This window comes from Ailuropoda melanoleuca, chromosome 2 (assembly GCF_002007445.2).
Source record: "Ailuropoda melanoleuca isolate Jingjing chromosome 2, ASM200744v2, whole genome shotgun sequence".
NCBI lineage: Eukaryota > Metazoa > Chordata > Mammalia > Carnivora > Ursidae > Ailuropoda > Ailuropoda melanoleuca.
The window spans coordinates 17626830-17639128 of NC_048219.1; the positions used below are offsets into that span (position 1 = coordinate 17626830).

Consider the following 12299-nt stretch of genomic DNA (forward strand, 5'->3'; position numbering starts at 1 on the left):
CGGGGGCGGCTCCCCGCGCCGCCTCGGCCTCCTGGGCAGCCCCCTACCGCCGGGCGCGCCCCTCCCCGGGCCGGGCTCGGGCTCCGCCTGCGGCCAGCGCTCCTCGGCCGCGCACAAGCGCTACCGCCGCCTGCAGAACTGGGTCTACAACGTGCTGGAGCGACCCCGCGGCTGGGCCTTCGTCTACCATGTGTTCATGTGAGTTTGCGACCCCGCGCCCCTTGCCGCGCCCCCGGCGCCGCCCCTGCCCGAGCCTGGGCTCCCCCCGCGGCCACCGGGCCCCCTTGGCTCCGCCCTCTGCCCCCCATTCCCACGGCCGACCCTCCTCTCGCTCACCCCCGGGCCTGCGCCCGATTTCTGATCCCCAGCCCGACCTTAACCCTGATCCCCGGGTCCTGACCCCTGCTTGACCTCGCTCCTAACCTCCCCACCTCAACTATTTTCATCCTGATCGCCAACCCTTACTTCTCTGTCCCAGGTACTCCCCACAGCCAGTTTCTTGTCCCCCAGCCCCTCTGCAGTCCGGAGCCACCACAGTGGGGTCCGCCTTCCTCTTCCCTGCCTCCGTCTCCTTGTGCCCCAGACACAAAGGGGACCCACTGGCCCCCACACACTTTCTGTCAACATCTCCCCAACTTTGTTGCCACAGTGGGCTCACACCTGGGCTCCCCTTGGAGATGGCCCTCTACAGGGATGGCCTCCACCCCAGTCTGGGTTGGCCCCCCATTGTAAGGTTTTGGGGGTCCCCATAAGCCACCTGAGCCCTGACACTCGTGTGTGCTGTGTGACTGTCTGACTTCACCCTGCCTCTCCTCCACCCTCTACTCGCCAGTGGCAGCAGCAGCAGGCTGCCCTGCCTGCCCTGCCTGCCCCGTGGCTGGGCCCGCTAGCCTGCCCTGCTCGCTGGCTGCTGCACCAGGCCTGGCTCTGGGCACCCTGGGGAAAAAGAAAAAGGAGAGCAGTTGGTTTGGAAACACTGACGCTGGGGGCCCCCCTCCTCCCCCTCGCTAGGTTCCTACAACTTTCAAAAACACTGACCCCTCTTGGATGTAAAGAGTGAATTTTGGCAGCCTAGAGCTCAGTCTTGGGGGACGGCCTGGCCCAGCCGGGAACATGAGAGGCCCCGCGGATATCAGTTGAAGGGCTGGGCCTGGCTCTGGGACGCCCGGAAGGTGCCCGAGAAAGACCTCCTGTCCCTGGAAAATGTACCGATATTAATCCCTTCTTGCTGCCTTCAGAGACGGCCCTCTGGTCTTGGGGTCTCCTGGGTGGCCCCTTTGCCTGTCCACCTGACTGTCAGACAGTTTTTCTGCCTTGTCTGGCTGTCCCCCTGCTGGAATTTCCACCTGAGTGCGAGTTGGCCTGTCTGTTCATCTCCCCTTCTCACTGTTCAGCGGTCCTTCTGCTTGTTTCCATTCCTCCCTGGGACAGGCATCCCTAGGTGTGCTTGTCTGTCCATCTGTCCATCTGCCTGTCCGTCTGACTGTCTCAATCTTCTCCTTGTCTGTCTACCTGTCTTTTGGTCTGTCTTTCTGCCTGCCTCTGCCCCATCCTAACTGGGCCCGCAGAATTTCAGAGCTGAAGGGGAGGAAAATGCCGGCCAAGGAGCCCCCTGGCCGCAGGGAGGGCGGAGGAAGAGAACGCTCTCAGCCAGTAGGCTCCTGGGGGTGGCACCCTTGACTCGGTGCAGAGACTACCACCGGGCTAGGCCTGGGGCAGAGGGGAGTTTGTCAGGACACCGGGTCAAACTTAGGGTCAGGATCAACTGTTAGGAGTAGCCCAACCCCCAGTGCCAATCGGGAGGGTCCGAGATGAATATTTTTGGCCACAGAGAGGATTGTTGGAGTGATGACAGTACAAGGGGCAGCGGAGTCAGGTGAGAGCAGCAGAGGACTGATAATTAAGGGTGGCCGAGGTGCCCACATGTGGCCCCGGGTGCCCAAGGAGGCTGAGACACTCCGCGGAGAGCGGCTGTGACTTCCATGGGCTCCTCTTGGGAGATGACTCTTCCAAGGCAAGACTGGGCCCCGGGGAAAGCAGTAGGCCTCTGAGGAGGGGTTCTTTCGTCTTGAGGCCTGGCTTCTCAGCCCCCACGGGGGTCACCGGAGGTGAAGGACCCGCCTTGTGTCGCCCGGCCAGCCGCTGTCTTCGCCTCCTCTGGAAGGGCCTCTCCTTCCTCTCCAGGAGCTAAATCTGCTGGTACCTTTGCCCCACATCCTGCCCTTTCCGGATGCCAGGAATGCCCTGGCCAGGGGCATGCTTGCTCTGGCCACTTGTCCCCGGGAGCCCAGCGATGAGGCTTCCCAGGAGCTCTGGGGGAGGAAAAGCGGTGGGAAAACGTCCAGAGCGTTAGGGTCTCGGGGGATCGATCCTCTGGCTTAGAGATCAAATGGAGGGAGGGGTCGGAAGTTCCACCTCTTGGGTGCTGTGTGATCCTGGATTGATCTCTGGGCCTCTCTGAGCTTTTAGATGTCTCGGCCGTCAAAGTGTGTGGAAACCCCAACCTTGTGGGCCTCCCTCTTGGATGAGGTAATGGGTGGGAAAGAGCTGGGTGAGCTGCAAGGGCCTGTCTGAGTGTGAAAGATGGGTGTTATTCCTGGGGCTGGCGGAGGGGGCCAGACAGGAGGCTTCTGCTGTTCTCGAGGCGCTCCAGATGTGGGGCTTCTCAGTCACTTCTGTAGGGTCTTGGCTGTTCTTGCCAGGAAGTGCTTCCTGCTGGCGGACTCCCAGCCCTCCCACTGCTCTTTGGGTCCAATCCTCTCCCACCTCCACAGCAGGTGATCAGAGGTGGCCCAGGTGCAGGGGTCCCAGGGCACACAGTTAGCCAGCACCCCCTCCCCAGAGACTCAGGCCCTAGCAGGAGAGGTCTGGCAGGAAAGCCTGGAAGAGAAGGGCTCAGGAAGGAGGGAATTGGGGTGAGCTGGATCTCTTCACCCCAGGGGACGCCAGCCTCACACCTGCCAGCGAGGTCCCTGCACAACCTGTACCTTTTCTGGTACCGACGTGTGGGGGATTGCGCAGAGGCCTCTCCTTCGCCGCGCAGCTGTGGGCTCTGGGAAGGGGGCACTGCCGACTCCCGTCTTCTCCTTATTGAGGTCCAGAAGGCGGGATCGCCGGCCCCTCTCTGAGCCCTCTCACCTCTCGGTGGGCCCCTGGTCCTGTCACCAAACCCCAATCCCTCCTCGGCATCCCAGTCTTTGATTAAGCCCTCAACCCTTCATAGGCCCAGCTCTCTGAATTTTGAGAAATACCACACCACAGCCCATCCTGCTTCGTGAGCCCTCGGTGAGGGGGTGGGGTGGGGGAGAAGGCTCACTTCCTGCTGCACCCTCTCAAAGCCCCCCTGCCCCCCAGCCTCCCTTTTGAAGTCCAAGGGCTGGAAGGGGCTGATACAGGGCAAGGTCATTACCGGCCATTTTCCGTGAGCCACTGTGAGACTCTGGCTGCTTCCAGCCCCCAGCTGCCCAGCACTTTCTCTGTGTGAAGGTCTACACTCTGTAAACATCCCCCTCAGCCTTGTCCCTGGGGTCAGAAGCTGTGGGAATGGGGAGGGGAGGATGTGGCGGCAGCTCCTGGGGCCCGCAGACTCCCAACCCGGGAGGCTTCCAAGCTCCCACCCTGCCCAGAGTCTGAGAAAGATCGCTCGCTGGGTTGGAAATCAACCCCGCAAAGGAGGCCCGGAGCCCTCAGGCGTCCCCACGAGGCGGGTCCTCAACATTCGGACAGCCCATTTTGCGTATAAGAAAACGAAGGCTCTGGGGACCCAAGTCACACAGTGAATCAGAAGCAGATGCGGAACCAGACCCCAAGACTCCTGACTCCCTATCCGGGACGTCCCCCCGCGCCCCCCCTGCTCCCCGCAGCCGCCTGGGGGGCTCCTACCGTTGGAATGGAAATCTCTGGAGGGGCAGCTGTGCACCGGGCACGGCGCTTTCCGCAAACCACCTCCCCCAGGCAGGTGCTGCTATCCTCCTCGTTTGACAGGTGGGGAAACTGAGGCTCAGGAGAGGTCCCCGAGGAGCCTCCTGAGAGCTAGGTGTGACTCAGGGCTGTCTCTCCTGCGGCTTGTCCTCAGCCCACGCCCCAGCCCCAGGCCCGGCAGGAGCAGCGCTCCCGTGTCATTTGTTTCTCTGTCCCCAGCACCCAGCACCCAGCACCCAGGCAGCAGGGGGTGGGCAGGGAGAAGAGTTGGTGAGATTGGACGGCAATTGCCCAGTCTCACCCAAAGCGGTCGTACTTGTGCTGTACTTGGCTTTGCACACATACACACACACACACACACGTCCCCACTGCACACTCAACTGTCCGTCTCATGCACACGCTCACTACAACCCTGACACACGCGGCCATGGGTGTCACAGAAGCACCAGCAGCATTCATCCAGTGAAAGGAAATCTAATGCAGAGCTGCCCCCACCTTTCCACTGACTTCAGAGACTCACCCCTGGGCCTGCAGCCCCAGTCCAGACCCCTAGGACAGAAGAGAGTTGACCCCCTTCCCTGAGTTTCTTGCCTCCACCTGTCCACACCAGTAGGGCTGCCCTTAATAGGCCTATGTTGACCTGCACGTCCACCTGGGAGGGCTGCCTCAGGGCCACGTGGGAGCAGGGTAGCTAGAATTCGGCTGGCCTTTGCTTTCCCTGAAGGGCCCCCCCTGGGACCCTTCTGCCCAGGGCTGCAGTGTGCTGCTGGGTCCACTGAGGCACGGAGAGGGGCAGATACCTGTCCCAGCTCACATCTGGCAGATCGGTGGTCCACGGTGCCAGGACCCCAGGCCTTTGGACTCCCAGGTCAGGACTTCAGGTCTGTTCTCAGCTGATGGTGAAGCCTAACACCCCAGGAACTTGGCCTTACGATGGGGAAAGTCTTGGAGTGTGACCCAGATTTTTGGTGCTGCTGTTTTCAGTGTTCATTCTTTTGTTTGGTCTGTATTGTGAGGAGGGGGCGAATGGAGAGACCATTCTGCTAGCTTTCTATGCTTTCTTCTGTCCCTCTCCCTGCCCCTTAGGCCCCTTTGTGCCCTCCTGCCGGAGTTCTCCTTTGGGGTCACTGGAGCAGGTTAGACTTCTCATTGCTATCCCACCCCAGCTCCATAGTACATTCATTCCTTCCATTGAGGAAGCCCTGCTGAATGTCTGACTTTAGTCCCTATTGCTGCGGAAACCTATATTCTGGGAATGTTGGAGCCAGGCGTGTTTGAAGAGGTGATTACTCTTGGGCTGATGGCAGCACTTTGAGTGCGTGATTAATTTAAGGTCTCGGAGCCAGTCAAGGGAGCTGAAACCTCCTGGGGAGCAGGAGAAAGGAAGGCTCTGCAGAGCGGCCAAGGCCCTGCCCCTGCCCCCCAAGGAGGTCATGCAGCGAGCTTCCCTGGACTCGGACTCGGAGCGGCTCATCGCCCTTCCTCCCCGGCACCGCACCCATGGGGGTCCCAGCAGGGAATTCAGGGGCAGCCCCTCCCTAACACCTCGAGTGTGGGAGTTGTGGGGCTGGGGTGGAGAAAGAGGGGGGCACTTGTCATCCCCCCAGAGGCTGCCCCACAGCCGGTTAAGAGCATGAGATCTGAGTCTGACAGGTTTGGGATCACTTCTGGCCCCACCCTGAGCAGTTATGTGTCCTTGGGCAAGTGACTTAACCTCTCTGAGCTTCGATTTTGTCACCTGAAAGCGGGCATAGTTGGGGCAAGGGGGTTAAAGTGGAGGCGCTGTGCTGGGCACTGGCAGCAGCCACCGGCGCTGGCACGGGGTTGTTCTGTTGCTGTCACTTTCACTGTCCTCCTGCCTGGGGAGGGTCTGACTGTGTCCTGGCTGAGTGCAGAGCTCAGCGTGACTGCGGGTGGGGGGGAGCTCTCTGCGGGTCCGGCCTTGCAGTCCCTCATCTAACCCCACAGCCAGTGCGGAGGGCAGGCCCTGTGTGATCCTCAGTGCACATGAGGAAGGTGAGGAAGGGGATGCCACCCACTTGTGCGAGGCCACACAGCTAGTGATCGGAGGTGCCAGGACTCCAACCTGGGTTGGAGCTCTGTACCAGACCTGGGGGGCACAGGGAGACAGACCAGACCTGCACCCCACCTGGGACTCCTGCCCGGCCCCTGGCCTCTCCTGCATCCTCTCCCAGCCCCCGGCAGAGAGCCCCTGGGGGTGGGTGTGAGCGTGTCTATATGGGGGGGAGGGTGTCCGTGGCAACGTCACAGCACGGCCGGGGTGTGGGCCTCGTGGTCAAACCTGCAGCAAGCCTGGCCCCATGGTGCTCAGGGGGACAGCTGGGGACCCCTGGGAGAGGAGGGTGATACCCCACTCTCTCCCAAGCATATCATCCTGGGGAACAGGGACAGGGAATCCCAAAGGAGATGCAGAGATCTCAACACTTGCTGGGAAGGTACCCACCCGCATTCCACCCCCATCCCCGGGCCTCACTCTCCCGCTCTGTAAGATGGGGCTAAACAGGAACGTGGACCATTCAAGGCTGCTGGGCACAGAGTGACTGTGGAGGAGCAGAGGGAGCCACTGTGCAGACCTTGAGTTTTGCAGGAAGGCAGTGGCGGGGTGGGCAAGGGAGTCTCCAGCACCTTCTCCCTGGGCCCTTCAGAGGACTGGGAGCGCTTAGAAGGGCCCTCGGGGGGCTGCCTGCCCCCAGCTGGGGCTCTGACGGGCTAGGGAGAGGGTGCTGGTCAGACCTCTGGGGCCCCCATAAAGTGCCCCCAGGACTCCAGGCTTTCTGGGCAACTCTGTCCCTAGGGCAGGATCTGTGTGCCCTGGGGGTTGGCACCTGGGTGGGAGGTGAGGAAGGAATGGGAGGGGCAGCCCCAGGCAGCAGACTAATTGGGCTGGGAATCTGTGGGCAGCGCCTGAGGGAGGGAGGCCAAGGGAGCAGGAGCTCAGCAATTCCTTCCCTCTTCCTTCCTTCTTGGAGATTGGGGAACAGTGGGTGGAGTGGGATCTCTGGCCTAGGGGCCCTCCCCAATCTCTGCAGGGAAATCTGGAGCTGGGTGGGGGGGGTGGGGGGAGTACTTTCTCCTGAGACTCCTCGGACATCCAGGCCAGGCAGGTGGGAAAGGGGGAAAGCTTGCTGGAGATAAATGGAGCATGATTCCCACTGAAGCATAAGGGATGGAGGTCAGACAGCAGGAAGGACTGCCCACTAAGCAGGAGGTAGAGTGAAATTCCCTGGGGTACTCTTCCCAAAACTTGGGGACCCATGTCTAGCTGAGCTGGACAAGATTTACTCTGCTTATTATCCCTGTCAAGCAACTGGCACCCCTCCTTCACAGGGGTGAGGATGGAGAGTAGATAGAGCTTGCTCCCTCTGAGCTGAGCCTGGGGGGTGGGGGAGAGGGGTCAGACCAGGTACCCTTTGGCTTTGGGGGGGGTGGTCACAGGCTGCCTCGCTGCCACCCTTCCTTCCCTGCCACTCCTCTCTGAGAGCCTCAGGCCTCCCAGGTCACCGTCTTTGGGTTTATTTTTTGCTGGGCTTGGCTGTCCCCTGGGAGGGGAGGGGGCAGGGAGCAAAGGAGGGGAGAAGGAACAGCGTCGTCAGCACAATCCCGGGCGCCTCTGCTCCTGCCCTCCTTGGCCCGGCTGCCACCCTCTTCCGGAGGGACCAGTCCCTGGGCATAATGCGGACCCAGACCCCTGTGCAATTTCCTCTCCTGGGGCAGAAATAGGCCTTTTTACCCCCCCTGCTGCACACCCTCAGAGCCAGAAAGGCCTCGGAGCTCAAGCAGAGCCGTGGTTTCTTTGCACACATGGGGAAACTGAGGCCAGGAGAAAGGACCTGATTGCCCAAGGACACAGCACACTTCTGGGGATTGCTGGCAGTCTGGTGGGGGAGACAGAGGAGGGGAGGAAAGTGTGGCCCCGGGGCCCAGCAGCGGGAGGGAGGTACAGCCTGGGGGTGCGCTGGAGGCCACCCCAGGATGTCGGCCCTCTCCCCTCTGCCCTTTATTCTCCTTGCTGTAAAAACATAAATCAGCCCTGTTTTACAGATAGGGGAATGAAGGCCCCAGGTCAACATAGCTGGTAAGTTGTAGAGGGAGGATTCAAACCCAGGACGGGGTTCCTGAGAATGCTGCCATGCTGCCCCTGAGGGTCTAAGCCCGTTGGGCCTTGCCTCGACTCTCCTCAGCGGGCCTCTCTGGCTCTCTCTCTTTCTGCCCATTGACTGTTGGGGTTCCTCGGGGCTCTGTCCTGTGTCCTCCTCACTGTACAGAGTTTTTGTGTGTGTATGGGGGGGCAGGCTCATGCACTCCTGTGACCCTGGGGGTTCCCTCTGGGATGACAGCCTGCCCTCTGCAGTTTCATCCCTGAGCTTCCTGTGAACACCTTGCCCCCTCGTCCCATGGGCACCTCAAACTCAGCCTCTCCCTCCAACCTCCGCTTCCCCAGTGCCCTGGCAGTGACTCCCATACCCCTCACTGCCCAAGTCAGGAACCCCCTCCCTCAGCATCCTTTGTTGGTGTTTTTTAAAGGTTTTGTTTCTTTATTTGAGACAGAGACAGAGATAGCGAGAGAGAGCATGAGCAGGGAGGAAAGGGAGAAGCAGGCTCCTGGCTGAGCAGACAGCCTAACGTGGGGCTCGATCCCAGGACCCTGGGATGGTGACCTGAGCTGAAAGCAGCCACTTAACCAACTGCGCCACCCAGGCACCCCTCAAGCATCTTTTGTTACCTAAGAAGCAACTTGTAGCGTCCCCAAAATGTGCTGTTTAACGCTCTCTGTGCGTTTCCTGCAGCCTGACACTCCCTCGCCTGGCCTATCCATCATCTAGTGAACTCCTATCCATCCTTCCCTTCTCAGCGGGAGCACCACCTCTTCTTGGACTCACTCCCTGCCCACCCCCACCCCAGGCCCCACTGGGGGCCCTTCCCCAGAGCCTGGCTCTCCCTGCCCTGTGCGTTCTTCTGAGCTCTCCTCCATTGGACTGTGAGGTCTGGGAGGTGGGGGCTGGGCACAGTGCTTGGCATGTGGTTGGTAATTTGTAAATGTTTGCTGAGCCAGGGAATGACGGTGGTGTTGAGGCCGGGTATAAGGATGAGAAGGGTTTTGCCAGCTAGAGGGAAATTGGAGAAAGGACCCCCGGTTCTCTGTGGGTGGGCACTGAGCTGCAGGCTCTCGTGATTTTTATCCCGAGCGCGCTCCACTTGGAGGCAACACCGAGAGCAAAGGCTTTGAGCTGGAACTCTCTTCCTCTACCTACCCTGTCCTGGATCATCAAGTTATGGAGGTGGGCTTGGCCCTGTGGGCAATGGGGAGCCAGAGGCAGGGACAGGACAGGGAGGTACCTCTGGCTGGGAGCCAGGGCCTGCCTGAGTTCTCCCCAGGAGCTAGCATTTTGCAAACACTATTATTGTTCCCATTCTGCAGACCAGAAAGTGAAGCTCAGGGAGAGGAAATAACGTGCACCCAAGTACACCGGTTGTCCGTGGTGGAGGCAGGATTCGAACCCATGTCTGTGTGTCTCCCAAGCCCAAGCTCTGAGTGGTTCTCAGAAATGTCAGCAGACCCATGTGGTTTTCAGTGGCCTAAGGCAAAATCGAGGGAAATAAGCACAATGTGGTGACTTTTTCCTAAAGCTAAATTTATTCCATTTAAAGGACTTTTAGTCTGAGATTACATCCTTTCTTTTATGAAATGATGGGGCTGGGAATTTTTTTTTCCCAAATGTCCTTACTTGGCAAAATAAAAAGTTGACAACCAGTCCCCAAGTATTTTTTGGAAATTTTACTGGTGCGTGAAATCCTTGAGTCTGGGCACCTCCCTGCCTCCCCCCTAGAGCTGGAGCTGCCAGAAGGGTCCAGGTGCGGATGGAAGGATTAGGGGGATGGAAAGAGCATTCAGTCTCTTTATCTACTCCTCCTGGGTCTCAGGCCCTGTCAGTCCCAGAGAGCAGTGAAGACCAGCGCAGGGCTCTAGCCAAGACTGGCCCCGGGGTGGGTGGGGATAGGGTCAGCCAGAATCAGGGCTCACCCCTCAGTTAGAGGAGCACTGGAGCAGGAGTCAGCGGCTGGGGTTCAGCTCCTGCCTCTGCTTCCTAAAGGCTGTGTGACCGACCCCAGGCAGGCGACTCAGTCTCTCTGAGGCCCTGCCTTCGTTCCGCACGGAATGACACTTCCTGCTACAAACTGCGAAGAACAGAGGGCTCCTTGTGCTCTTCGTATTCTTACCTCCCTCTCTTGCGGGGTCCTGGGCCTGTACTGGTTTGAGCCCCGAGGGAGGGACACCGCCGAGCAAGGGGGCGGCGCACAAGCCACGCAAGAACAAGAACGCAGGACCAGAGGGCAGGTCCTCTCCTCAGGCGCCCCACCCCCACCCCACGACCACAGTGCACTTACCGGGAGCCAGGATCCGAGTTCTAACCGAGTTTGTCACACGCTGAGAACATCCACGGTCTGGTCTACACCAGGGACGGTGCCAGATGTTTTCCGTGTACTACTCCATTCCGTCCTTCCGAGAGCCCTGGGAGCTGGGTACTGTTATCAGCCCGTGGCACAGAGGAGGACACTGACACACGTGCCTCTGTCACACAGCCCGGAGGTGCTGAGCGCCCAGGAGGGTGGCGGTTTCAGGCTGAGCGTGCGAGCACTCTCCTGGGAGCAGGTCTTCAGGGCCGCAGTCAGTGTGGGGAGGGGGGGCTGCTGGGGCGAACATTTTTATGTGGGGATGTGGGTTGGGGCGGGAAGGCCGCCTTCCTGCTGGGTGGCCTCCTATGGCCACCACCCCCAACGTGCCTCAGTCTCCCTCTCCTGCTGGGGCTGTCAATGATAAGAGGGATACTAATAGCAAATGTTTCAGGAGGGCTGACCTGGCGCCGGCAGCTGCTCTGAGAACTCACCGTGGCACCTCGTACTTTTTCCCCTCAACACCCGGATGAGGGAGCTACTGCTATGCCCATTTCCCGGCTAAGGACGCTGAGGCACAGAGAGGTTGAGAAACTTGCCTGGGTGTAGGTGGAAGCGCCAGGATTCAAAACCCAGAAGCCCGGTTCTAGGGGCTATGCCCTTGCCCACCGTATTACGTGTAACTGGCCCTCATGGGCCCGCAGCCCATAGGAGGACCAGTTGAGCTTTGACGTTCATGGTCCTGTCCTCCACCCCCTCTCTGCACTGGGAACTGGCTCTCTCATTCAGGAAGCCTTCACGGGAAGTGCCTTGGGGCTAGCCACTATCTCAGATGCTGGGGACAGAGCAGTGAATGAGACCCTCCCTCGGTCCCTAGGGAGATGGGCCAGGGGCTGGCAGTGGTCTGGGCAGGTGCAGAGTCCCACAGGAGCCCAGCACAGAGGCCAAACCCAGCCCCAAACTGGGCATGGCTAGGAAGGCTTCGCAGAGGAAGAGGTTTAAGTGGAGACCTGCAACATGAGTAGGAGTAGGAGTCGACCAGGCAAAAAGGAGCATGGAACAGCATTCAAGGCAGAGGGACTAGCATGGGCAAAGCCCAGAGGTGAGGCTGAACATGGCATGTTGCAAAGACCTCCAAGAGGTCAGGAGAGTGGGAGCCTGGAGGGGGCAGGAGGGGTGCAGAGAACAGGCTGGGACATGAACCGAGGATGCCAGGTGAAGGACCAGTGACTTCTTGGAGGAGACTGAGCCCAGGAAGAAACTGAAGACAGGAATACCCTGAGCAGATTGGTATTTTAGAAACACCTTTCTGGATCTCACAAGGAGAATGGTAAGGGGGAAAACTCTGGCAGGAAGCCACTGGGATGCCATCCACTTGGCCTCCTTTTCCCTCTGCCTTCCCCTTCCTGGCCCAGCCCCCTGAGCGGCTCCTCTGGAGCTGCCCACTAACCCTGCCAAGGCCTGGCTGGACCTGGCCTGAAGCCCTAGGACTTTGCCTGTAGGGAAAGTTGAGTGGCTTATGCAAAGGCTGGCCTTGGGGAAGGTGTGTGTGGCTAAGCTGAGGGGGCCCTTGGAAGCAGAGGGAATGGATGCAGGCCCTGAGGCTGTGGGCAAGGAGGTCCGGGGATACGGGCTTGGCTCTATAGGGGTCCCCAGAATAGCAGCCTTAGAACAGGCTCGCAAGAGCGCCCAAGGATTTGGCCCAGCCAGCGGTACAGTACCCTGGAGAAAGGGGCTGAGCCCAGGCGGTTCGGCCTGCCCCACCTCCCTGACCTCTCCCTGTCTTGCAGCTCAATAGAGTGTGGAAATCACTGGTCTCACCCTCTTCCGTCATGCTACTGATGGGGATCCTGAGGCCCAGAACAGGGCATGGACTAAACTTAGGTCAGTGGCAGAGCCCAGACTGGAGCCCAGCTTAGCTCAAGAATTTCAGTTGGTCCCCAGGACCGATAAGTAACTGAAGA

General features: G+C 59.9%; 1 protein-coding gene across 1 annotated transcript in view; it reads left to right on the forward strand.

The window, feature by feature from the left end:
* Window position 1: 1 nt before the first annotated feature.
* Window positions 2-12299, forward strand: part of KCNQ4 (potassium voltage-gated channel subfamily Q member 4) — a gene marked incomplete at its 5' end in the record, with an annotated part of 51479 nt that continues 39181 nt past the window's right edge. The window contains one exon of the mRNA XM_034653243.1: window positions 2-198. Coding sequence (XP_034509134.1) covers window positions 2-198 — 197 coding nt within the window. The remainder of the gene's footprint in view (window positions 199-12299) is intronic.